The following is a 26,329-nucleotide window of genomic DNA, read 5'->3' as shown; positions in this document are numbered from 1 at the left end:
GCAAGACTGTTTACACTGCTGGATATGGATTCTGAACTTCATATTAGTAAATAATATAATAATGATCCAGTGCTCCAATATCTGAACTGCAGTTATCTTTGCCTATGGCAACTGACTGCCAATGCATTTAATAGGCTGTAATTATCACTAATTATGTCACTGTCCTTTGTATTCAGGGATGACTGATATTGTACCTGTACCTGGCAAAGAGCACCAAAGAATGAATCATATAATCTTTTTCTTTAAACAACGTTTTGAGATATCATTCGCATACCATACAACTCAGTGGTTTTTGGTACATTCACAGGGTTGTGCAACCATCACCACGATCTAATTTTAGAACATTTTTGTCTCCCCTAAAAGAAACCCTGTACCAAGAGCAGTTAGTCCCGAGTTCCCCTTCCCTCCACCCCCTGGAAACCACGAATCTCCTTTCTGTTTCTACAGCTTGCTTATTCTATACCTTTCATATAAATAGAATCATACAATGTTGTCTTTGGGGATTGGCTTTCACTTGGCATCATATTTTCAAGGTTCATCCATGTTGGAGCATCTACCTGTGCCACGTCATTCAATTTCATTGCCAAATATTATTCCAGTGTTTGGATATGTCACATTTTGTTTATTGATTCATCAGCTGACATTTGAGCTGTTTCCACCTTTGAGCTATTATGAATAATGCTGCTGTGAATGTTGGCATGCTCAACCAAGTAACATCTAAAATTGCAATTGCACTGATTATCCCACAACTTCAAACCCTGCATATCTTTCTTCTAACCTAACAGTGTATGAAAACACACTATGCTTTCCATCTTATCTTTTCCTAAAAGGCAGTTTTGTGTGAAGGGATTGTGGCAACCTGTGAGTTGGAATATTGGAATTTGTGAAGAGACAACACCTGAATGATTTGGGAAAACAAACTTGCTTAGCTAGGCAATGCTTCTTATGTGACAACTTTGCGACGTGCGTGAATTTGCACATCTGTACGCTTATGAGACAGGCCATATGCAAAAGGTGCAAACCTGGGGCCCACAGGCCAAATTCATCCCCACAGGCATGCTGTGTTGGATAAAATTATTGTATCCAACATTTAAAAAATATGATAAAAATCTTGATTTCTGCTTTCTCTTGAAAATGTAGGACCTCTAGCCTCACAAGTACTTGCCCTTTCAGATGGGGTCACCCTATTGCAGTTTGCCAAGGCCCCACGGTTCCCTTTCATCTCCCTGGCTCTGAGGCCAGGCTCAGATGTCATGGATCATTTACATGCACTGTTGTTTTTATGATGCTAGAGAACCAGCTCTCTGCAGCCAGGCCTCCACCAAACATGAAAAAATCTAGCTGAGCAAACTTCAAGACAAATGGAGAAAGCATATTTCTTTTTTTTTTTCTTTTTTTTTTTTTTTGTGGTACGCAGGCCTCTCACCGTTGTGGCCTCTCCCGTTGCAGAGCACAGGCTCCAGACGTGCAGGCCCAGCGGCCATGGCTCATGGGCCCAGCCGCTCCGCGGCACATGGGATCCTCCCGGACCGGGGCACGAGCCCGCGCCCCCTGCATCGGCAGGCGGACTCTCAACCACTGCGCCACCAGGGAAGCCCCAAAGCATATTTCTTTATGGAGAAAAAGATTGTGATTTAATATGCACAATCATATATGTATGATTTATATAGGTAGTATGTACCACTCCTGTCTGATGCCTGGCTGTCCTCTATAGGCACTAGAGTCTGTAACCCTAAGCCTGCACTTTTTTTTTTTTTTTTTTCAATTTATTTTTCGCTGTGCTGGGTCTTCGTTGCTGCACACGGGCTTTCTCTAGTTGTGGTGAGCAGGGGCTACTCATCGTTGCAGTGTGCAGGCTTCTCATTGTGGTGGCTTCTCTTGTTGCAGAGCACGGGCTCTAGGCACGTGGGCTTCAGTAGTTGTAGCACACGGGCTCAGCAGTTGTGGCTCACGGGCTCTAGAGCGCAGGCTCAGTAGTTGTGGCGCACGGGCTTAGCTGCTTCGTGGCATGTGGGATCTTCCCGGACCAGGGCTTGAACCCGTCTCCTGCATTGGCCAGCGGATTCTTAACCACTGCGCCACCAGGGAAGTCCCAAGCCTACAGTCTTTTCATATGTGTTTGTGGCATCTCTCCTACCTGAGCGTATCTCCTAGGTTCTCTGAGGACCATCCCTCTAATTTCTTTTTGTATCCACCGCCCCTGAGACTATCAACCTCCTATGGGACTATCAACCAAAGATGACTTGATATATAACAGGCTGCCAATTCCAATGAAACCTTTGAAGATGACAATAGGTGCATTCATTAAGCACTTCCTGTATGCCTGGCTCTGTTCTAAGCTCCTTAGGTACTCAGGTACTCAGGTTTTCACCTACCCCATGACAAACAAGGTAAGTGAGTTGTCCAAAGTCACCCAGTAAATGGTGGAGCTGGGATTTGAAGTTAGGCAGTCAGATTCTGGAACCTACCCTCTTGACTACTAGTCTAGATGGCTATTCTAGATTGATTTTTCTTGGGTGTGAGGTCTCTTTTTTAACCAAGTGAGAGAAACTGAAGCACGGAAGTGGCCCAAGTCTCACCCAGGATCAAATCAAGCCTGAGTGCCCAGGACTTTCTTCCATGTGAACCATAAGTGAATTCCCTGGTCAGTTCCTTGTAGGTACCTGATTCTGCTTTATACAGACCTTCCCATTCTGAGCCCATCATTACTTTCTCAAATGCCAGAGGTTTGGGGATAGTGGTAGACAACTTTTTGGCAGGTGTAAGAACGCATTCAGAAAAAATAAGTTTAGAAGCTGCCTTTTCTCATTAAGAGTTAAAAAATAAAAAAGCCAGGGCTTCCCTGGTGGCGCAGTGGTTGAGAGTCTGCCTGCCGATGCAGGGGATTCGGGTTCGTGCCCCGGTCCGGGAAGATCGCGGCTGGGCCCTTGAGCCATGGCCGTTGAGCCTGTGCGTCCGGAGCCTGTGCTCCGCAACGGGAGAGGCCACAATAGTGAGAGGCCTGCGTACCGGCAAATAAATAAATAAATAAATAAATAAATAAATAAAAATAAAAAAGCCATGTCCCACAGGAGATGAATTGTAATTTTTACAACTTCAACTGATTACAGGCTAAGACATATGAATAGCAGCAGAGAGTGGCTAAGAGTTTCAACTTTCCATCCACAGAGCTCGTTGGGGTTCATCAAGTGCAATCATACCCATTTCTCCCTTTACTCTAGAAACCTCTTGAAATAGCTCCTGGGTTAAGTATTGTGATCACCCATCTTCTCTTCACAGATGGGGACAGTGTGGCTCAGAGACGTGGAGGGATGCACTCAACAACCCAAGGTCACAATGCACCAAACGAGCAGCAGCTTGAGGGTCAGAATTAGTTGATTCCATACAACGTGGCAATTACCAAGCTTGTGCCAGGGCCTGAGAATAGCACTGAGAATATACGGAGACAGATAAGATGCACTTCTCTCCCTATGACGATAAGGCCTCTGTGTTTGGTTCAGATATGCACCCCAAAGGAGTCCCTGTTCCTCCAGGTGCCCAGAGGGCTGGCCACTCTGAGTTTCCGGCAGCCCCTGGGGGCTGAGGCCCCAGCGTGCTGTGGCGCTGGCCCGCCCTTTGGAAATTCTCCCACCCGTTCCAGCCTTCTGCTAGTGGTCCCCCCCAATCTGGTGAAGCCTTGTCACCAAGGAGTCCAAACAGGTTCCCCTCAAAGCCAAAAACTGAGCCAGACCCCTATATCACTCCTTACACCAAAATGAATTCCAAACACACTAGCGTTCAATTTAAAAATTAAAGCCATAAAAAGGCTAAGGAGAAAAAAATTGGTCATTAAAGAAATATATAATTGTGGAGAGGAAAAGGCAAACACAAAACCCAAAAGCCATAAAGAAAAGATTAATATATCTAACTACATAAAAATTAAAATCTCGGGCCTCCCTGGTGGCGCAGTGGTTGAGAGTCCGCCTGCCGATGCAGGGGATACGGGTTCGTGCCCCGATCTGGGAGGATCCCATATGCCGCGGAGCGGCTGGGCCCGTGAGCCATGGCCGCTGGGCCTGCGCGTCCGGAGCCTGTGCTCCGCAACGGGAGAGGCCACGACAGTGAGAGGCCCGCATACCGCAAAAAAAGAAAAAAAAAAAAAAATTAAAATCTCCTCCATGGTGGAAAAATAATACAAATGCAAACAATAAACTAGAAAAATATTCGTAACACATTTCTTTAGTATTCAAAGAGCTCTTATATATCTCTATTATAAAAGACAAAGCCAAAACACAAAATGTGCAAAGGACACGGAAAACCAGTTCATAAAAGAAATATAAATGGCCAAATAAACACATGAAAAAATGCACTCATAATGTATGCACGTTACAATGAGCCAATTTTTCAGCAGGAAGATTGTCAAAGATGAAACAGGTTGATAATGCCCAGGGAGGGTGAGGATGTGGGGCTGGTACTTTCACACATTCTTGGGGAGGGTAAACTGGTGCAGACATTTGGAGCACAATTTAACAGTATCTCTGAAATGTAAAGTGTGCATGCCTGGTGACTAGCAAGCCCACTTTAGTAATTTGTTCTACAGTACATTGGCTCTAGCACTGCAAGGCGTACATACAAGGAAGTTCCAGCAGCAGCACTATTTGTAGGCGAACATTAGACAAAACCCAAACATCTATCAACAGGCAGATGATGAAGTAACTGAAGTTAAGTATCCAGCCATGTAAAATAATTAAGTCTATATGTGTTGATCTGGAAAGATCTCCAAGGTATGCTGATATCCCCAAAAAAGCAAGACTCGAACACCTTCAGACTGGCCCTGACTACCAGTGGTATCTCCTCTCTTGCATTATTTCAATTCCAGCCCAACAGTCAGGGCTAATTTACTAACTGAATGACCCTGGGTGAGTCACTCAATCTCTCTGTGCCCCAGTTTCCTCCAAGTGAATGGGGACTGTAAGCACTTGCCCCTGTCAAAGGATTCAGTGGGATAATACAAGAAGCACTTAGATGAATTTGGGGCAGTTGGTAAGCACTATCTACATACTGGAATTTTTTAAATTACCATGAAGCGAAAGAGCAAGAGATAGAATGGTGTAGACAGCACTCTTCGTAGCTTTTGTACTTAAGGGAAAAGTAGACATCACATGTGCCAAGTATGAGCTTGCACGTGCATAAACACAAGAAGATGGTGACATTGGAAGAAAACAGAGAAACTGGGGACAGCAGTGGGAGAGGGACTTTTCGCAGTAAAACCCTTTTTAATGTTGAACCATGTACACGTATTAGCTGTTCAGAAATAGACAAAATTAAAAATTAAAAAAGGTTACACGTAAATACATATCCTTATACCTGAATAGAAAATTTCAGGAAAGCTATACAAGAAATTGTTAACAGTGCTTACATCTGGGGAATGAGATGAGCTGGAAGACAACTTTTACTTTCATTTCTCTTTTTATACCACATTATTATATTTTTTAATCTCAGATGCCTATGTAAGCTTTATAGCAAAGAACAAAAAGGCATACCCAAGCCAAAAAAGATAAAGAACAGAAGAAGGCTCTCTTTTCACATCATTTATGAGACTCGTCCTCCCTAATGGTCTAGTTCTTTCAGCTGAGCAGCCAGCCATCCCGGAGGCTGGGCAAGAAGCTGGATGGGCAGGACTTGAATCTGACGGCCGGTCAAGGTTCTGGGCACAGTCTGGTATAGGGTATTTCTCCCATCCCATCTCCCATTGGTAACGGAATCAATATCTACTTAAAAATCCGTGCTGGCTTCCCACTGCCTACAGGAAAAAGTCCAAACTCTAAAGCACAGCATGAAAAGTCCTTTGCAATCTGTCCCCCTAACCTCTCCAGCTTCATCCTCCATGTTCGAGTCATACCACGCAGTGCGGCACTGGGGGAAAGCATGGCGGGTATGAGGGACAGGCAGGGCTGGGGAGTAATCTTAGTTCTCCACACATTAGCCTTAACCTCTGCTGAGCAATACAGTCTCCCCCCAGCATCATCTGAAAAACAGGGATAATACCACCTACTCCGTGCAGGATGTTGGAGAATTTAACGAGAAAGCAGTTAGCATACTGTTCGGTATATAATCGAATGATGCTATTTGACGGCTTTAGCACTTTTTTTGTTACCGCTTCTGGTTTTGGTAGAAGCTCTTCCTTCTATCCCCTAATCTCCTTCCTCCTCTTCTGCCTGGCAAACTTCTCATGAAGCCTTTCCTGACTCCCTCTCTGACTTCCCTTGGTATTAATTCACTTGCCCATGGTGATACTCACCACTTTGTATTATAATTATGTTACCTAAGGCATGAGCGGTGTCTTATGTATCACTTAGTAGAGATCCGGGCAGAGTAGGTGCTCAGTAAATATTTTCTGAACGAATACATTTCATCACCTACCCTCAGTGAACCTCTGGACACCACCTTTACCATGTTCATCTTAAGAAGGGGATTAACTGAGAAAAGGAAAATAGGCTTCCAATTCAAGAAAGCAGACAAGGGCTGCAGTCATCTCCCCATGGCCGGTCTTTTGTCTCAAAGAAAGTTGCACAGACCTTTGCCATGGGTTTCTTAAAGCTTCGCCATTTCTCACTTCTCAGACTTCCCTTTAATGTTTACCTGTTTGCATACAATGTGACCCCTGGGCACCATAATACTGCCTTCTCTTTCAAATGAAATGCTTACGACAAATGGAGAAGCAACCCAACCATTTTGCTTTCCAATTACAGATGCACTAGGGCACCAGCACCTGAGAAATATCAACCTTGTTCTCTTCCTGTCTTCGACCCCGGAAAATGTCAGAACAGATGTTTCTAAACTGTGTATAAAAATAAACAAAGCCACAATGAAGGGGGTCCCTGGCTGGCTCCCACATGCCCAGCGTCAGCCTGGAGTGCGGTTCAATGGCTGTGGTAGAAATGCAAGAAAGGAAGAGAGAGCTGGGTGGAGAGAGGGGGGTCTCAGCGACCTGAGCTGAGGGGTGGGCACTCTCTGATGCCTGCCTGGGGGGGCAGGGGCATGGGGGGAGGCTTGGCAGGATTTGGATCCTTGCATGACTCTGGGATCTGAGTTCCCTCTGTCAAATCGAGCACTTTGTAGCATAGATTCTAGGGCTGGTGAAAGGAATGAGAGAATGGGGGAGTGGAGGAAGGAGGGTGCAGGTGAGGACAAAGAAGCTGCATTTATCCAGCAGCTCCTATGTGCCTAGTGCCGTGCTGGGGACGTTTGTATATACGATCTCATCTCATCCTGCTGTCCCTTCTGGGAGATGGGCATTCCCATTCTTCAGATAAGGAAAGTGAGTCCAGAGAGGGGGCACTCAGTCAGAATTCCACCCAGCTCCATGGGGCTCCAATCCCAGCCCTTGCACTACCCCCAGCAACAGACTGGGGCAGGCCCTCGCCCTCTACAGGGAGGGAGCACTTGCCCTTTGGGTGCCCAAGTGCTTTAGTTGGTGGAAGCCAGTGACTCTCTCTTTCTCTCCTCTGCCCAGGTAGCCCTGGCCTTCCTTCAGGCAAGAGGAAAGCCGCCTAGAGAAGCCACATCCTAGGGTAGGGGAGAAGCTTGTACTGCCCTCTAGCATTCGACGGACCACACACACCTCCGCATCTCTTATGGCAGCTCTTTCCCTGTAAAGCTGCCCCAGATATCCATTTTAATCAGATTTTGACTTAATAATAGAGAAGCACCCTTGTCATTCACCCTGTCACCCATGCAGAATTGTAGGGGTGGCCCTGGCCCAGCAGTGATAATGCACATAAGAGGTCACATGTGGAGATACCCAGGGAAGTCCTTAACAGCCCTGGGCACTCAGAGTTACTGGAATTAGATTCCAGGGCTCTCTTTCTTTTAAAAGGCACATCCATCAACTTTAGTACAGCAGAGGCTCTGATCCCAAGCACATCTTTGCTAAAACACAGTGTTCTGAGCAGGTAAACACTGCCCCTAACCTTTAAAGATACAATGACTCACCCACAAAACATGGGCAGGAATTCCACGTTTGCTTGGTTGGGGTGGGGGGTGGGGGTGGAGGAAGGGGAGTCCTCTGATGGGGAAAAACCAAGGTTTATGCATAATTGATGCAAGATGTCAGTTTTTGGATCAGATGAAAGATTTTCTGGTCTTTATCCTGCTTAAGAGAATTTATAAATTTCTTTTTATCGAGTAAGTCCTCAGCAATCAGAAAAGAATCCAATTCCAGATAAGCCCATGCTTTAAAACAGAATCTTAGGCACCCCCTCTCCCCCCACCCCAACAAGGGATGGATCCCAGTTTCAGAACACTCATATTGGCTCTGCAACTTTCTGGAAATTTCCCGGACCCTTGTTTTCCTCGGTTTCTCCTACTGTAAAATGGAGCCATGTGAGCTCCTGTTAGTGAAGAGGTTTGAGATTTAAGGCTCTTAAAGGTTTCAAGAATCCTGGGCTTAGAATTCTCATTACAAAAGCTCGTTTCACCTCAAAGCACTAGAGCATTAACTAGATCTGCCTAATTACATTGCAGAGAAATGCCTTGCATTTATTTCGCCTGAATGTGACAGAAATTGGGGTGGTCACCTGTCAAAAATGTTCCTGTGACCGAGAGATAGATACATAAACTTTCAATCTTATCTGATTATCAATGAAGGTTTTGTGTGGGTTTTTTTTTTTAAGGTCTAAATACTGGGTGCATGATAAAAGAACAGTTCCTTTTTGCAATATGCCAGCTGTCAAGGGTTTCTAGGAAAGATATTATTTCTTATAAATAGATATGGACAATAGATAATGTCTCTATTAATATCACTGAAATGTGGTCCTCTCCTGCAGCTCACCCGAGACGGGACAACAGTGTATTAAGAGGCAGATGCCAGACGAGAGACTTTTTTCTTGTGACAGTTTGAGCTCCCGTGCCGCAATTAACTTTTTCTCCCCCTCCTTCCTTCATCTCATGCAATGCGGTTCAGTAAAAGAGGGCCTGTATTTTCCTCTTGCTGATGGAAGTTGATTAGCAGTCAGGTGGAGTGATGCTCAGGGGACAACACAGCGGATTAATTAAATCACTTCTACTGGCTAAGTGGTGACACTTTGATTTATAGCAGAGCTCACTCAACCAGACAGCAGCTTTTCTTGCATGCCGAAGGAGAGAAGGGCCACACTGGCCACTGGTTGGAGGCCGAGGGCTTTGCAAACTTTAAAGACAAGCATCCTAGTCATTAAAGCAGAGGCCCCCCGCTGGGCTCTTTTCTCCAGGGCAGGGGGACCTGCAGGCTCAGGAGAGGAGCTGGAAAGAATGGAGCTGCCGAGGCAGGCCAGCAATCTAACAAAAAGCCAGGGGATCCGTTTTAGAACACGAAGAACTCTATCACACCCCTGCAGAAAGCAGGTTTGAAATGGCTCAGTGCAGTCTTCTCTGTCTCTACCAGAAGGGTTCGTTAGCATCGCACCTCAGTTTGCCCTAAAGACACAGCCCTACGACAGTCCTGTCAAACTGATTCAGGGGCGTTTGTGACTATTTTCCATCACAGCACGGGGTCATCTCAGTGAGGAGCCCTCAGACCAAACGCACACAATAGCTGTGCTCCTGGTGGTATATTTTATGTTATGAGCTGGATACATCTTGTGGCTAATCTTGTTTCACTCCTTGCTTGGGCTGCTAGGAAGCTCAGAAGTGACCAAGCAGCCCAAACCGCAGCCCCTCACACACCGCCCCTGTGTATGAACGCCTTATGGACTGCATGCAGAAGTCTCTCCCAACTCTCCCTTCACGCAGAACACTTCTGTTTATCTTAAAATGTCTGAGGGAAAGCTGCCTCCAATTCCCTTAGGAACAAGGTCATATAGGATAGTTGTCAAAACCCTAGACTTCACACATATTAAGCAGACTCTAGTTCTCTGATAACCTGTATTGGAGAAGGGTGCTTGTTAAGACACAAATTCCTGGGTCCTACTGCAGACTTTCTGAACCGGAATAGGTCAAGACAGGACCCAGGAACCTCCTAAGCAACCCTGGAATGTTTGAGAACTATAGTTTAGAGTGAGACATTCCCAAAACCAAATCTCAGCCCCACCAATTAACAGCAAGTCACCTCAAGCAAGCCCCTTCATCTCTCCAGGCTCCCTTTCCTCAACTATAAAATGGCATTGGTGAGAATTAAATTCGATGTCTGTAGGTAGGCAAACACCTCACGTGGCCAGCTGGAAACTGTAAGATTCAATAAATGGGAGGCGACCCAAGTGGCCATCAACTGATGAATGGATAAGCAAATGTAGTATATACAGAAATGAAATATTATTCAGTTATGGAAAGAAAGTTCTGACACCTGCCACAACAGGGATGAATCTTGAGGACATTATGCTCAGTGAAAGAAATCAGACACTAAGGAATAAATATTGCATGATTCCACTTACATGAGGTACCTAGAGAAGTCAAAGCCATAGAGACAGAAAGTAGAAAGGTGGTTGCCAAGGGCTGTGGGGGAGGGGAGTGAGTGTTTAATGGGTACAGTTTCAGTTTGGGAAAATGAAAAGAGTTCAGGAGCTGGATGGTGGTGAAAACTGCACAACGATATGAATGTACTTCATGACACTGAACTGTGCACTGAGAAATGGTTAACATGGTAAATTCTATGTTAGGTATATTTTATCACAATAAAAAAATAAAATAAATGATAGATATTGTTACCACTCCCACCACCAACAAACCAAATTTATTTTGGACCCCCCCCATTTCCTGCCTTGCTCCCTCGGATCCTCTACAATCAATTTAGCAACAAAGCATCTGGTTGAGGGGTGGGAGGAAGGAGAGCCAATGAGGAATGGGAAAGAAATGACAGTATCCAGCCTCTCATTGCTTTTTCTTTAATCCAGGAGTCCCAAAAGTCTCCAAGATGCCAGAGAACGCTTATCCCAACTGTGAAGGAAGCTGATGCAACATCAAATATTAAAAGGGTAGAGGAACTGGCATAGCTTTCCATATAAATGAATCTACTAACATATATGAAGATTGCTTTTAAAATTCAAATATAATTATTTTTTAAAAGGCATCCTGTGAGCTCTGTCTCTCTCCCAACACTGACACTTCTGGGCCCCTGTCATGCTTCAGTGAGGCGCCTGTTGGCAGCCATCCCAAAGCACTTTGTAACATGCCCTCCAGATCCTAAGTGAAAACTGATCAAAGAATTGGCACCGGCAAAGACAAGACTGAAATCAGCTCTCAAAGGGGTGGGGCTGAGCTATTGTCCCTCTTTGTGGGAACAGCTGCTTAACGGGGAATTGGAGCGGCGTGATTATAATATGCAGACGGGCCCCTCTGTTAACAGAAGCCGGCTTAAAGTACTCCGGGGGCCTCCACCTTGCGTTTTGGCAAAGGGCTCTGCGAGGATGCTGTGTCAAACCTTTTTGAAAATGTCTCCTTGACACGGAGAGTGAGTGAGGGCGCCGGTGAATCTCATTACAGCCCCACGCCTCCCTCTGCTGTTCCCCTGCTCCCTTTTCTTGGCTGCTGCCGAGGGGGAGCTGCACGGCGGGGGCGGGGGGAGTCATCCTGGCCCCAGTTTTAATCAGCACAGAGGAAATGCGGGAAAGGAGAGGACCTAGGAGCCCAGCTCCTGAGCCCTATGAGGGAGGGTATTTGTCAGTCTGTGGATTTGCAGATTCCCCGGGGCAGGGGGCAGGAAGATGGAGTGAGTTTCACCCAAGTTCTTATAAATAATAATACGTCACTGAGAAATTCATCTTCATCGTGCTCAGCACCATCCCAACACTGGGGACCTCAAGGAGCCCCGTGGACACCCGTGACCTCTGGTTTCGCAGGCCAGGGGAGGGGAGGGAAGCGATCCTTGTAGGCTCTTCCACATTCCTCATCTGACATAATCCTCCCCTTCACCAGAGGAGGAAACAGCACTTCAGGAAGGTTAAACCAATTTTACAGAGGTCTCCTAGGAGAAAGTGGCAAGGCTAGGACACACCCCCAGTCTGTTTCACTCTAAGGCCTTTTGTTTGTGGGTTGGTTTTGTTTTTAATTGCACCCACCCTAAAAAAAACGAATACATTTCTTTTCTAGGGGGAAAAGTTGGCTGCTCCCAAAATCCTGCCTGCCCCAGTTCGGAAGGATTTCACTGCCTCCTCCACCCATTGGCAGCTAAAAGGCCCTCTGGCCTCCGTCTCTGCAGTGACTGAGGAGGAGATGTGGAGGGAGAGCGGGGGAGCCGGCGAACAGTTTTAAAATGAATATATGCATGTGTCTCTCCTGCTAATCACTGGAATGCATTTTCAGGAGAGGTGAGCAGAGGGATTAGCTGCAGGACTCCCATTAATGTTAACTTTATTTCAGTAATGAGGTGCCAAGGCATGGAACAATCACGGTGGCTAATACGGTGTAATCACAGTGATGAGATACGCATGCTGGGAAGGGAGGGAGAGAGGGTGAGAGTCAGGAGGGGGAAGCTGCTTGCTAGTGGGGACGATGACACCAAAGAGGCAACAGGAGCCAAATTCGAGAGGAAAAGGGAAGAGGCAGGTGAACCCTGCTGAGGGCTGAGCTGGCTGAAGGAAGGCGCCGCTGGTAGGCAGGAAATAACAACAGCAACTCCTCAGTGAGGACTTACATTGGCCAGGCCAGGTGAGGAACCCTGCTCATTTCATGGCATCCTCAGGAGGAAACAGAGAGCTGGGTATTATCCCCATTATAGAGATGGGCAAACCGAGTTTTTAAAAAGTTAAGTCATTTGCCAAAGTCACGTGGCCAGTGGAAGAGTCTCAGTTTGAAGTCAGATTTCTCATAATTGCTACACTTTACAGTATGTCCCCTCCACTATGAATAGAGGGTGGGAGAAATAACATGCAAACACCAGAAGCTAGAAGAGTAGCACCAGAAGGAGGAAGAAGTGGCTTTGCACATGGCCAACCCCCGCATGACGCTGATGCATGGCTGTGTTTGTAGGGCTCACCACACCCAACCAGAGCCATCCATCTGGATGTCTTGGTGATGCTGAGAGAGGGGGATGAAGGAAAGGAGGAGAATCGCCCTCATCAGCCAAGTTCCAGGTACCACCTGTAGCCAGGAAAGAACTCCTCAATGCACCCACGAACAGAAGCTAGAATGTTCGCTGGCTCTCCAGACCACACAAAGCCTTCAGTTCGAGAAAGGTCTGCTGGCCCGAGACCATTTACTCTCAACAGAGCCTAGTGTCTCTTGAAGTGTGGTCTGCAGGCTCATCTGGGCGCCCCTGGAAAATGCACCTTAGCCCCGGAATAAGCGCTTCCAGGGAGGGGCTCTGTAGCTGCCCTTCCACCAGAGCCCTGGCTTAGGGTTCCCAAAGATTTCTCTGTGCTTTAAAGAGCTTGCAGGTGTCCAAGGCACAGCATTTCGATGTCTATAACCAGTAAGACACACTCTGCCGGTCAGTCCTGCCCCTATCCATGACCCCATCACCTCACGGGTTGCTCAGAAGCATGAAGTTCATAACATTCAACACAACAATTACGGAGCACCTACTATGTCCCCAGCTCTATTCTATGCCCTGAGAATATAGCAGGGGAAAAATCTAAGTCCTGCCTTCCTAAAGCTTGCATTCCAGTGAAGACGACAAACAGGATGTCCTGTCGGAGAGAACCGTGAAGAAAAACACTTGCAGGACAGCAGTGATTCTCAACCAGGGCAATGCTGCCTCTCAGGGGACAGTGGGCAATGTCTGGAGACATTGTTGGTTGTCACAATTGGGTGGGGGGGTCCATTGTCATCTGGTGGGGAAGAGAGAGGGATGCTGTTCAACATCTTATAATGCCCATGACAGCCCCCACTGCCAAGAATCGTCTGGCCCCAAATGTCACTAGTGCCGAGGCTGAGGACCCCTGGCACAGAGAAGGCAGAGATGTGCTCTTCAGGATAGGGGTGCGGGAAGGCCCCTGGAGAGGGACATTTGAGCAGAGACCCAGGGGAGTGAAGGACGTCTATGGGCAGAGGGGAGGCGCAGACAGGGCACAGCACCTGGTTGGACTGGGGATTTCAGTGTAAGTGCGAGGGAGCCTGGGGGTTCCTGGCAAGATGGTAAGATGTTCTCGCTTACCTTTCCGGAGAGTCCCTCTGCCTATGGGGAGCAAAGGGGAGCAGGACCAGCTGGGAGGCTGCTAGTATCATCTAGACCAGAAACGTAGGGGCTTGAACAAGAGAAGGAGAGGCGAGGTGGCAAGAAGTGGCCTGGTACAGAACATGCCGTCAAGGTAGAGCCTTTGGGACTTGCTCATGGATTGGATGAGGGTGTGACAGAGGAGTCAAGAGTGATGCTTGGAGCCCACTTTCCACTAGGTCCCTGGTCCAAGTGCATCCCTGAAAAACGTGACTCCATGCCCCCCTCCTCCCCTTAACCCAGTGTTTCTCAACTAGGACGACTGTCCCCTCCAGGGAACATTAGGCCGTGTCTGGAGACATTGTGGGTTGTCACCACTGGGAATGAGGGCTGCTACTGGCACCTAGTGGGTAGAGACCAGGGATGCTACTCAACGTCCTACAGTGCACAGCAGAGCCTCCGCCTCTCCCACCTCAAAGAATCGTCTGGCCCCAAATGTCAACAGTGGTGAGGCTGAGGAATCCCTCCCCACCCCCGCCCCCTGCCACATCCTCTCACACAGGGCCCGGCCCCACCAGTTTAGCAGGACTTCATCAGAGCCTGGAGAATCTGAATCAATGCATGTCAGTGGCTAAGGTCCATATTAACTACGTCTCACTTGCTTCTGATGGTGACACAGATCAGATGCTGCTGCTGTCACCGCTGCCACCACATGGAACAAGAGTGCTGGAGAGCAAATTCCTTATCCAGCTGTTAAGAGCGACAGCATATACACGTCCCTCTCAGACTGGGGGACCTGGGAGCCAGCCCTGCTGTATGACTAAGTGGCTGCCAGCCTCCTCCTCCCTGTAACCTTGACACGCCGGGCAGGGCCTCCAACGCACAAGCTAAAAATCCAAAAGGCAACATCGGCGGCAACAAATGGATGGGTTAATTTGTTTCATGCCCCTGTCGCTAGCAGACTTTCATGGTTTAATATCCCAGCTGCTAGGAAGCAGATTCGGCAGAAGGAAGAAAATGTGACGTCGATGTAGAGATCCGATTGTATTCAGTTGTGTTTGCTTAAAAACCGGTTTGGGGTCCGCAGGTTATTCTTGCTGGCTTGGACCTCTAGCAACAAGCTATCACACTTCCAGGTGGTATCTTTAAGGAAAGCTAATTAGGATTCTTGGCACTTGTAGCACAAACGTTTTACAATCTTCTTCAAAGCAATTTGCCAACATTAGCTAATTAAAACACCCAGCCTTCCGTTGAGGGACAATGGGAAGAAAGTAGAATCTTCATTTCTGAGCATCTGCTGGAGGGTAAAAGCTCCGAATTCCTGTTGCTTTCACTTGGTGGAGGTCTTTCTCTGAAGGTGGCCTTTCATGGTTGTTGGCAACCTTCTAGGGATCACTGAAAAGACTCCATCTTTTCTAGCACTTTGTCTCTAAAATAAAGGACAACACTAAGAAGGGAGTTTGACCAATTAACATTGGTTCGCTAAGCCAGAGGTCAGTACACTATAGCCTGCAGACTGAATCTGGCCCCCAACCTGTGTAAATAAAGTTTTATTGCAACACAGCCAAGCCCAGTTGTGTACATAGTGTCTTTGGTCGCACTCAAGCTATGACAGCAAAGGTAAACATTTAAAACAGAGCCCGTATAACTTCAAAACTGGAAATACTTACCTTCAGGCCCTTTACAGAGAAAGTCTGTTGACTCCTGCACTTCATATCTGCCTTGACTGTGATCTTCCCCCTGGGAGGGTCAAACTGCCCCTGGCCCTGACCAGGCTTATCTCATGCATCCATCTCCAGGTGTCTATGTCATCAATAGGGCTTCTGAGATTCTGCACTCTAGGCCCAAACAAGAACCAGCACACCCACGTGGGGAGAAAACCTTCTTCGTACAGGACAAGGGGCTCAGCCTGGACATGTGCATGCTGTTGGCAGAAGGGCAGAGAGGGCCCGGGAAAGGGCACAGATGGCCTTCATTTTAAGCCACTTCTTGCCTAAGGCCGTTGCATCGCATCAAAATGCAGGGCTGGGTCGGAGCCCCACTTCCTGGCTCCTCGGGCCTGGTAAACTGCATCCCCTCTCATGGATCGTTTCCTTCTGTGTAAAGTGGGAAACATGACCTGCTTCGCAGGGATGCTGTGCTGTTTCACTACGTCTTTCGAGACTCCGTTCAGTGCTGCCACACAACGCTCCCTCTACTGAGGGCCAGAAGGGAGGACCAACCCCCGTTAACCAGTGTTCCCCCTATTCAAACCCCCCCATTCTGGTCCTGGCCCCACAGCCCTCCTCTCAGAGTCTCATTACGGTTATTAGCACAAGACCCCAAATGAAGGCCTCTGAATAAGTGTCCTTGGACAGGAGAAGGGTTATGTAATTTTAAAAAGAGGGCAATTTGGATTTACTCCCCCAGTGTAAAAGTGACAATTAGGAAATGTCAAAACCCAATAGACTCTTTCTCCCTTTTATTTCATTTTCGTAAGAATCGCAGGACCAGCCTTCCCCTGCAATTCATCCCCAACATCCCTCCCTCCCCAGGCCCCACCACCCAATCTGAAAATTCCGTGTTCAGAATTCACTCCCCTGTGTTGCGCATCGCCCACTGGGTGAGACCTCTAGTTCAAGGAAGAGCACAGGGATGGAGCTCGCCAGGTCCCAGGGTTGCCTAGGATTGTTGGGAGGGGTCAGGGGTCACCAATGGAGTCAATTCCTCTGGTCCAGAGGTGTCCGACAGCAGGACTGATGTGACTTGTCGGCTTGGGGGTGGCAGAGACATTCTAGACACCCCCTTCCATTTTTCCCCCAGCCTCACTGGTACATGCTTATCTGCCTCTGTGTGGAGTAGCTTGAAGGGTCCTTATTCATCCAGGACAAAACTGCTTTACGAGGAGGGTAAAGAAAAACTCTGCTGTTGGAAACACTCCCAGCGTCCCCCTTATAACAAGGCCCCTCTGCCAATCGGCCCCTTGAAGAAGGAAGTGGGGAGGCAGAGCTGGGGGTGACCGGCAGACAGGAGAAGGGCTCTGCTTACAGATGCTGCACAGGCCTTTCAGAATCAGAGAACAATGCGTGTGTGTCCCACAGACTCGCAAACCGCCATGGGCAGGACTGGGGTCCTGCAGTGTAGACCACAGAGGGCTCAAGCAGACCGCTAACTTAGGGCATCTAAACAAGGAAACCACAGACTCCTGCAAATGGCCAGGCTTTTAGCTTAGTCCAAACCCCTCATTTCACATTTTGGATCCACTCAGCTGCACTGCCCACTAGAAGCTTCTGAAGGCAAAGGGGCTTAACAGCCCGTTCACCAGCCTGAAAGTCACAGAATCATAGCAACTCAGGGTTGGAAGATAGAAATGAATATTTGCTGAACGTGGCATGTGCAAGAAACATTACATACATAATCTATTTAAGCCAAAAAGAGCCTGTGAGGAGGGTACTGTCATGCCTGTCTTACAAATAAGAAAACCAAACTCCAGAGCAGCTAAGTATTAGGGTAAAATGATGCTACGTGTCAGGGGCACAATTGGAGTTTAAGCTCAGGTCCTTCTGGCTGAGCCTAGCTCTCCACTCTGGGTTCCACTTCCTCCGTGGGGGTCCCAAGCACAACACCTCTCCCCAACACACACACCAGCCCTTTGCAAAGCTTCTTGTACACATTTTAAAAACAGCTTTATTGGGACATAATATAAATATAAAATGCACACCTATTTCAAGTGTATTCGTGGTATATTCAGAGTTGTGCAGCCACCCCAACATGTGTTGTAATGGAATTATACAACATGTGGTCTTCGGGGACTGGCTTCTTTCACTCAGCGTCATGTTTTCAAGGGTCGTCCGTGCTGTAGCTTGTGTCGGTACCGCATTCCTTTCTATGGCTGAATCATAGTCCATCGTATGGATAGTCCACATTTTTGTTCACCCATTCATCTTTTGACAGGCATTTGGATTGTTTCCACTTTTTGGCTGTTGTGAACAACACTGGTATGAATATCTGTGTGTTTTTCTGCACATTTTTTAAAAAATCACATTTTTACTCCTTTTATTAAAGATTGAAAGTTATAAACACCTGTTCTCTCATTGAACAACACTGCAAATATTTGTTGAAATGACGAGGCATTTATGACAGGAGAAGCAGCTGGATGTGGTGAAAAGAAAGTAGGTCAGGAGTCAGGTCACAGAATTTATTTTTTTCATTCATTCAATAAAGACCTATTAAAATAAAGTATAAGGCATTATACTGGATACTAATGATTTCACATCCCGACCATTCTATCGTTCATTAAAAGAAAAGTTTTTGCCCATTCTGTCCTAGAAAACAAAGGTCATCTATCTTTCCAAGGCCTCACTCTCATCAGCAAAGCAGGGACAATACATACACCTGGGTATACCTGGGAGGGCTGGGAGAAGGTATAATGATACACCTGACAGTCCTAGACTATCAGGGACTCAACAAATATGATAATATGACCCATATGACAAGAGAAATGACTTGCATTCATTTTCCTTTCCTCACCTAACGTAAAGTATTGCTTTCTACTCAATGATGAAATGTTTCACACACCAGGAACTGCCTGTACAATGAGAAACACACAAGCTTCCCTGTCTTATAGAAAACAGATTTGGTTTTCATAAGTGGTTGTTGAATCTTTAAACGCTACCTCCAAAGGTGGAAGAACCTTTTAAAGCAACAGAAGTAGGTCGGAATGAAAACAATTAGTTGGTACCTGACAATCTACCACAGAGAAGGGAAAAAAGGAAAAGACCTTCCACAGAACGTTCAAGTTCCTGGCATTGCACTTTCCCATCTTTGCCAGAAGATGGCGACGTGGTCCCACAAGGTTGCATTAGTGCAACGTTGGCGATGGAATCACAGGGACAAAGGGCACCTGAAGTTGTGCTGCTTGGAGACTTGTGCACTTTGTCAGTTGCACTGCAGAGGTCTGGGCATCGTTAAGCACATTCCAGGGGAGGAAAGAGACAGGAGGAACAATGATGTGTTTACAAAGGCTACAGGGATCTGACGAAATTTGCAAATGGCTTGAGGTCTAACTCCAGATATCACCAGAATAAAGTTATTGGGGGTGGAGGTAGGGATAAGGGCATTAAAACATTATGCAAGTTAGTATCAAATAATTATCCTTTTATGTTATATCTATTCCAAGGAATATTATCATTCATTACAAATCAAGTGGTATTAGACATGACACCAAAAGCACAAGCAACCAAAGAAAAATCAGTTAAATTGAACTTCATCAAAATTACAACTTTTATGCTTTAAAGAACACCATAAAGAAAGTGAAATGTCAACCCACAGAATGGGAGAAATGTTTGCAAATCATGAACCCGATAAGGGGCTCATATCCAAAGAGCTCGAACAATTCAAGAATAAAAAGACAACTCAGTTTTAAAATGGGCAAAGAATTAGGATAGACATCTGTCTAAAGAAGATGTCCACGTGGCCACTAAGTACACAAAGAGGTGTTCAACATCATTAGCTATCAGGGATATGCTAAGTCAAAAGCCACAATGAGATACCACTTCATCATCACTAGGATGGCTGCAATCAAAAGGACAGACAATGACAAGTCTTAGCAAGGACATGGAGTAACTGGAATCCTCGTACACTGCTGGTGGGAATGTGAAATGGTACAACTGCTTTGGAAAACAGTCTGGCAGTTCCTCAAAAGATGAAACATAGAGTTACCATATAACCCAGTAATTCCACTTCTAGGTATATGCCTAGAACAGAAAGTGTATGTCCGCACAAAACTTATACACAAATGTTCACAGCAACGTTATCCACAATAACCAAAAAATGGAAACAACCCAAATGCCCATCCACTGATGAATGGATAAGCAAATGTGGTCTATTCATATGATGGTATACTATTTAGCCATAAAAAGGAATGAAGTACTGAGACATGCTATAACATGAGTGAACTTTGAAAACATGCTAAGTGAAAGAAGTTAGTAACAAGAGACTACATACTGTATGATTCTATTTATATGAAATATCCATAACAGGTCAATCCGTAGACACAGAAGGTAAATTAATTGTTGCCACAGACTGGCAGGGAGGAAGAGTGAGGAGGGACTGCCAACAGGTATGGGGTTTCTTTTGGGGAGATGAAAATGTTCTGGAATTAGTGGTGGTGTCTGCATAACTTGGTGAATAGGAAAAATTACTGAACTGTACACTTAAAAAGGGTGAACTGTATGGTGTATGAATATCTCAAAGAATAAATTTTTAAAAAAGAACAAAGTACTGATACATGCTATAATTGGACAAACCATGAAAACATGGTGCTTTCATGTTTGTGAAAGGAGCCAGTCACAAAAGATCACATATTGTATGATTATATTTATATGAAATGTCCAGAATAGGCAAATCTACAGACAGAAAGTAGATTAGTGGTCATCTAGGGCTGGAAGGATTGGGGGGAAATGGGAAGGCGATAGCTAACGGGTATGGGACTTCCTTCTGGGGTGAGGAAAATGTTCTAAAATTGATTGTGGTAATGGCTGCACAATTCTGTGAATATACTAAAATCACTGAATTGTACACTTTAAATGGGTGAACTGAATGGTAAGCTAATTGTATTATCAACAAAGCTGCTACAAAAAATAGAGTTCTAGGGCTGCTGGGTCACACAACGGGAGAGGGGCAAGGGGTGGTGTGGAACACGCCATTCTCTTTGTTACCAGATGAATGATGCCCCCTGAAGTTGTGAAATGAAATGTGGGCCTTCACCCACCTCCCTGAATCCATGCATTCTTGGTGGGCAGGGACCTTGGTTCTGTAACTCCACAGCCAGCCTGGCGCGCAGGCCACTTTCTCTGCCTTGTGATCACCAAATCAGATGTCAAAGCCCCATTCGAGGGTCATTCATTTGGTTACAGAATGGTAAAACAGGATCACAATTTTCTTTTTTGTTCAATATATGAATATATGTGCATGTGTATGAAAAGAGATGCACACCGATAGTGGTTATCTACAAATGGAAAGATTACGAAAGCTTTTGTTCTCTTCTCTGATTTTCTGTAATGCAACATGTCACTTTATACTTCAGGACACGTAGAAACGTGCGTGTCTGTGCGCGTTCATCACTGCGTTGCTGTCTCGCAACTGCCTGCGGGCACAGTCGCTTTTAAACTGGGTCTAATTTAATCTGTTTTATCCATCAGTACTACGTACAAATACAGTTTCCTCAAATCCTTTTTGAAAAGAAACAAGCTATACTAGTGTAGGCCTATGAATGAGGTGGGACTAAATAAATGGTTCCTGGATGTCCAAGCATAAAAGACTTTCTCTGGAAACCCAAAGTGACAGTTTATCCTAAGGGGGACAGTAGCATCGACACCACTACGTTCCCCAAACCAGAGGCTCAGGATCAACTCGGTTTGAAATTCCAGAAGACTGCCTTCCAGCTCTCTGTACTCCCTAGCACAGAGCTAAGCACGCAGTAAATGCCAAGTACATACATGCTGAATGAATGACTGGGGCTGGCAATTCCACGTCATCACCATTCAAGGGGCAAAAAAGTTTCACCCAGGGTTTCTCCACCTCAACACTGTGGACAGTGGGGGCTGTGCCTCAATTAAAGGCCCACAGTACTTCTATACACACACGTCGTGACAATCAAAACTGTCTTCACACATTGGCTTATGTCCCCTGGGGGGCAAAATCTCCCTGCAGTGAAACACCACAGGTTCAAAGCAGCACTTTCCAGGTCTTGAAGCTACCAACTAGAATCCTGGAATGCCAGGGCTGGAAGGACCCTCATACGTGCTCCCATGTACACTTTCACAGATGGGCAAACAGGCCCAGAAAAGAAGAGACACACTGGAGCCAAGATGACTCCGGCAATGCAGCTCAGTGTTGCTCCCTACCCCGTGCTGTCCTTCGCGTTTGCGTAGTAACTCAGCATCATTTCCTTCAAGGATTTTATCAGTCAGTGAGAGCTGTCATAACAAAATACCACAGACTGGGGAGCTTAAACGGCAGGAATTTATTCTCTCGCAGTTCTGGAGGCTGGAAGTCCGAGATCAAGGTGTCAGTAGGTTTGTTTCTCCTGAGGCCCTCCTTGGCTTGCAGTCGGCTGCCTTCTTGAAGCCCTGGTGTCTCTCCCTCTTCATAGAAGGACACAGTGCTATTAGATTAGAAGCCACCCTCACAGCTTCACTTTAACTTAATCACCTCTTCAAAGGCCTTTTCTCTAAATAGGTTACATTCTGATGCACTGGGGTTGGGAATTCAGCCTATGGATTTTGGAAGGAGACAATTCAGCCCATTATAAGGACTCTGCTCAGTGGGAAAAAGAATGTTAAGATAGAGCCCTCTCACCTGGGTTGTGCTGAAAGGCTAAGATCCCCTTTCAATGCATTATTCAAAAACCCTTCCTGGCAGGACTAGCAGCGAGCTGAAACATTCTGCTTAAATCAAGGATGATCCAAACCCAAGGTCAAACAGCAAGCTTCAGAGCAAATAACCCCTCCTTCATCTAGGGCCTCCTGCTCAGAGCTCAGAGCCCAGTATGGCACTTACTGGGCTAAAAGTTCAGGGGCTAAAAGTCCAGGTCCAAGAGCAAAAAAAAGATCTGGGTTCCGTCACTATCCTGGTTTAAACCACTAAGACAGTGTTCCCCTACGCGAAGAAATTAATCTGAGTTCGTTTCTTTAGAATGAGGATAAAAAGACCTACTATCTCATAGGCGTGGTTGTTAGGATTAAATAAGAGGCCTTTAGCGCCAGAAATGACAGGAAGACAGTGTTCCTATCACAGTGTTCCTAGGCTGCGCCCGCATGCACCTTCCAGGGCTCTGAAGTTGGCATCTAACAGTATTACCTGAGGCAAAATTTAACCTGAGCATCAGAGCCTTGTTCTTAAAATGAAGATGAGAAAGAATACCGGCCTCAGAAGACAGTGCCGTGTGAAAGTGATGGTGCAAATGTTTTTTGTCTGGGTAGGAATGGTCAAGAGACTATTGTGCATTTTGCCTTGGTGAACGGGAGAGGAGGAAGAAGGGGGCAGTCACGGGCACTGAGTTAAGCCTGGGGGCTTCGAGGGCACCAGCAGCAGATCTATTTCCTTCTCCTTGCAATGGATACTCCCCTGAGTCCCTGTGCACAAAATCGACAGGCCCCGGGAAAGAGTCTTGGTTTGTCGTCACGACCAGATGGTCCTTCATTGTCTTAGGGAGAGGGAATCCACTCAGGCACAGGTCCCACAGTCTCCCGACAAGGACTATGCTGAGGACAGAAAACCTAAGGAATTGGTGCCACCAAGTGGCACAGAAAGCAACTGCTCTTTGTGCCCCTGGCACCTCCTTCTTCTCTCCTCTCCCCTTCCTCCTATCTCTCTTCCTCATTCTTTCCTTGAAAGAGTGCCCACGACCATGGTTTAATTCAGTGGCCATCCCTGAAGGTCTGAAAAGGCTGCGGTGAAAAGACAGGGCTTTAAGATCATATTGGACTTGACTCCGTAGTTCCTCCCTGCACTAAATCAGGTCAATGAGCTTATTTGTGTCAGATAAATGAGCCCGGCTGACGGCTAAGCAGCTGCAAGACTATTTATCTCAGGCCTCCAAGCTGGCACTCAGCAGGCTGCAGGAAAAGCTCAGGAGGGGCACGGGTGTCAGGGCCTGAGCTCTCGGAGCACGCCCTGGATTGCTGCCCAGACAAAAACCTCCCGAGAGAAACTGAGTCCAGCACATGCCGGTGGCGGGGGGGACTCTAGGCCTCTGAGACTATGGAGGTGAGCAGAGAAGATTCCAGCTCCAAATAGCAGCCCACGGAGCATCTGGGAACATCTTTAGAAAATGACATCCTCCTGCCCTCAAAAACCATCATATGGGCCACAAACTTGACAAAGCAGAGTTGGCTTTTGGGGAAACTTGGCTGCTTTGAGCTCAGCTCATCCTTTCCCCAAACTAGACATCCAGAAAGACGGTCCCCATGTGTCCTTCCCAGCCATTTTAAATATTTTTTAATTTTTTTAATTCTGCAGTTAGTGATTCACTGAAATGAATGACATACTTCAGAGATTCAGAGTGCCCCCCCCCCATCTTTTTCTCTTAGCTCTCTCAGGAAAGTGGGATTCTGCCGTGACAGGCTTTGACCTCAGCACATTTCCTGCAAGTCATCTCTGGCTGAAATAGAATGTCTGTAACTTATTTGTGAAGAACACAAAGACTTGTCTCCCCACTACGTAAAAATCAGACAGAAAAGGGATGCAGAAATGCAATGACAAACTTGTATGCATTTCTAAAAGGGCTTTCAATCCTACCCTGGCTTTATTTTAGAGGCCAGATGACTCAATTAAAATGTGTACTTTTAAAAAAATAAATAAATAAAAATTAAAAAATAAAAATTTAAAAAATAAAATAAAATGTGTACTTTTCCCGCTCTGTAAATTAATTAGCTATAGTTGGGTTAAGCCAACACAACAAGAATTGTTTTAAAATATTATGTACAGCAGGATCCTACCTTTGTTTATGTACTAACACAAAATACACATTCATGTATGAAAAGAAGATAACTTTACATAAAAACTTTAATTAGTGGTTATCTTTGGGGGCTGGGGATCTGACTCTTGTGGCACAATTTAGTATCTTTGTAATTTTCTATATTTTAAAATGTAATTCCCTACATTTTCAGGTTTCTGCCTAGTAATCACGAAAGAAATGAAAGGGAAACCTTTTACTGAGCGATGACTACAGAAGCCCTTAATAGGAATTCCAAGATGCTCTGAGCATCTCAGGTTAAGCATGCCTAAATAATTTAGCACTGTATTAAGGTATAGCTACATAGCACATTCTGGGCTTCCCTGCCAAAAGGCAGCTGTTTTTATGATGGAAAACACAGCAGCTGTCTTCACAGGTGCAGAGCAGCAATACATAATAAGTTGGTCCCAGCAGAGAAGAATATGGTCTCTATTTAAAATCTGAGGCGAAAAAGGCAAAAAATGGTGAGCCCCAGTTGAAATCTTCAAGAGAGAAGGGGAAGCCCTGATTTGAAGAAAACGCTCCAGATGACTGGTCTCCACTTACCCAGTGAAAATCAAAGCCACGGACCAAGTTGCTGGGCTCTGGTCTTACTTTAACACGCGGCAGGATCTTTGGCACAAAAATCAGAATTTTGGATCTGCAAGACACCTTAGCAATCACCGTCCTTTGACAAATGAGGAAACCAAAGCCAGAAGAGGTTAATTTACTCAAGGTCATTAATGCCTGTGCTCTCATCAGTAAAATTAGGATGCTACTCACAGACTTCTGCTGTTACACTTATAAACACACACACACTCCTCCTAATAGTGACATGTGACCAACATAGTCTGAAATCTTGAATTTAACTGATAGCCAACCCCACTTTTTCTCATTTAGCAAACACTTCTGATTTTGATAACCAGATGTAAGCTAACCAGAGCTTGCCTACTCTATGCTGCATAAAAAAATGTATGAATTTAGAAAGTCCGAAGACCTGAGGAACTACTGACCCTACCAAAAACTTGGAAAGTACCCACTTAGAAACAAAATGCATTTCTAGCAGTGATATGTTTTGGTTCCTCCGAGCCCACAGACTGTGCGCTCCTGAGAAACAATACAGCTGGACCCCTATCCAAACATTTGACTGACTGCAGGGCCCGCTGGTTTTAACTGGTCAGTTGTTTTGTTTGTTATAATATCAAAGGCTGTACTTCTTTTTTTTTTTTTTTTTGCGGTATGCGGGCCTCTCACTGTTGTGGCCTCCCCCGTTGCGGAGCACAGGCTCCGGACGCGCAGGCTCCGGACGCGCAGGCTCAGCGGCCATGGCTCACGGGCCCAGCCGCTCTGCGGCATATGGGATCCTCCCAGACCGGGGCACGAACCCGTATCCCCTGCATCGGCAGGCGGACTCTCAACCACTTGCGCCACCAGGGAGGCCCTGTACTTCTATTTTTAAAAAGTCCAGCAGTTCAGCTCTAACAGCAAACATGAATCGAGTTGTACAATTGAAGGTACATGGCGAGGGGCTGCCGGGACACGGAGTCGGCCGCACAAACACAACCCCTGTTGTTCCCCACTCAGGCCCTGGGGGGCCACCTGTTCCTCTTCATGTCTGTGTAAGCTGACTGGACGCTGAATGTTGCAAACATGTGACTGAGCGAAAAGGGGGATCCCGGTACCCAAAACTGTCCTCACACCATGACAACACACTACGCAACAAGAGTCCACACAGGCAAAGGGCCCGGAAGGCAATGCACTGATGCCAGAGTCCGGAAAAGTGCTGTGTAGGAAAGAACTCTCAC

At 46.2% G+C, this 26,329-nt stretch overlaps 1 protein-coding gene across 4 annotated transcripts in view; it reads right to left on the bottom strand.

Moving 5' to 3' along the window:
- Positions 1 to 26,329, bottom strand: part of SPRING1 (SREBF pathway regulator in golgi 1) — a 127,561-nt gene that overhangs the window by 79,150 nt on the left and 22,082 nt on the right. Inside the window, exon 5 of one of the 4 annotated variants that reach the window (XM_060119228.1) lies at positions 17,716 to 18,006. The exons of 1 other annotated variant lie outside the window; for it this stretch is intronic. In XM_060119228.1, coding sequence (XP_059975211.1) covers positions 17,959 to 18,006 — 48 coding nt within the window. In that variant the 3' untranslated portion in view covers positions 17,716 to 17,958. 2 more of the 4 variants (XM_060119229.1, XM_060119230.1) reach the window with 2 other exon arrangements.

Source organism: Mesoplodon densirostris, chromosome 15 (genome assembly GCF_025265405.1).
Source record: "Mesoplodon densirostris isolate mMesDen1 chromosome 15, mMesDen1 primary haplotype, whole genome shotgun sequence".
Lineage (NCBI taxonomy): Eukaryota > Metazoa > Chordata > Mammalia > Artiodactyla > Ziphiidae > Mesoplodon > Mesoplodon densirostris.
The sequence above is the reverse complement of the archived record's forward strand: the minus strand, read 5'-3'. Positions and strand labels throughout refer to the sequence as shown.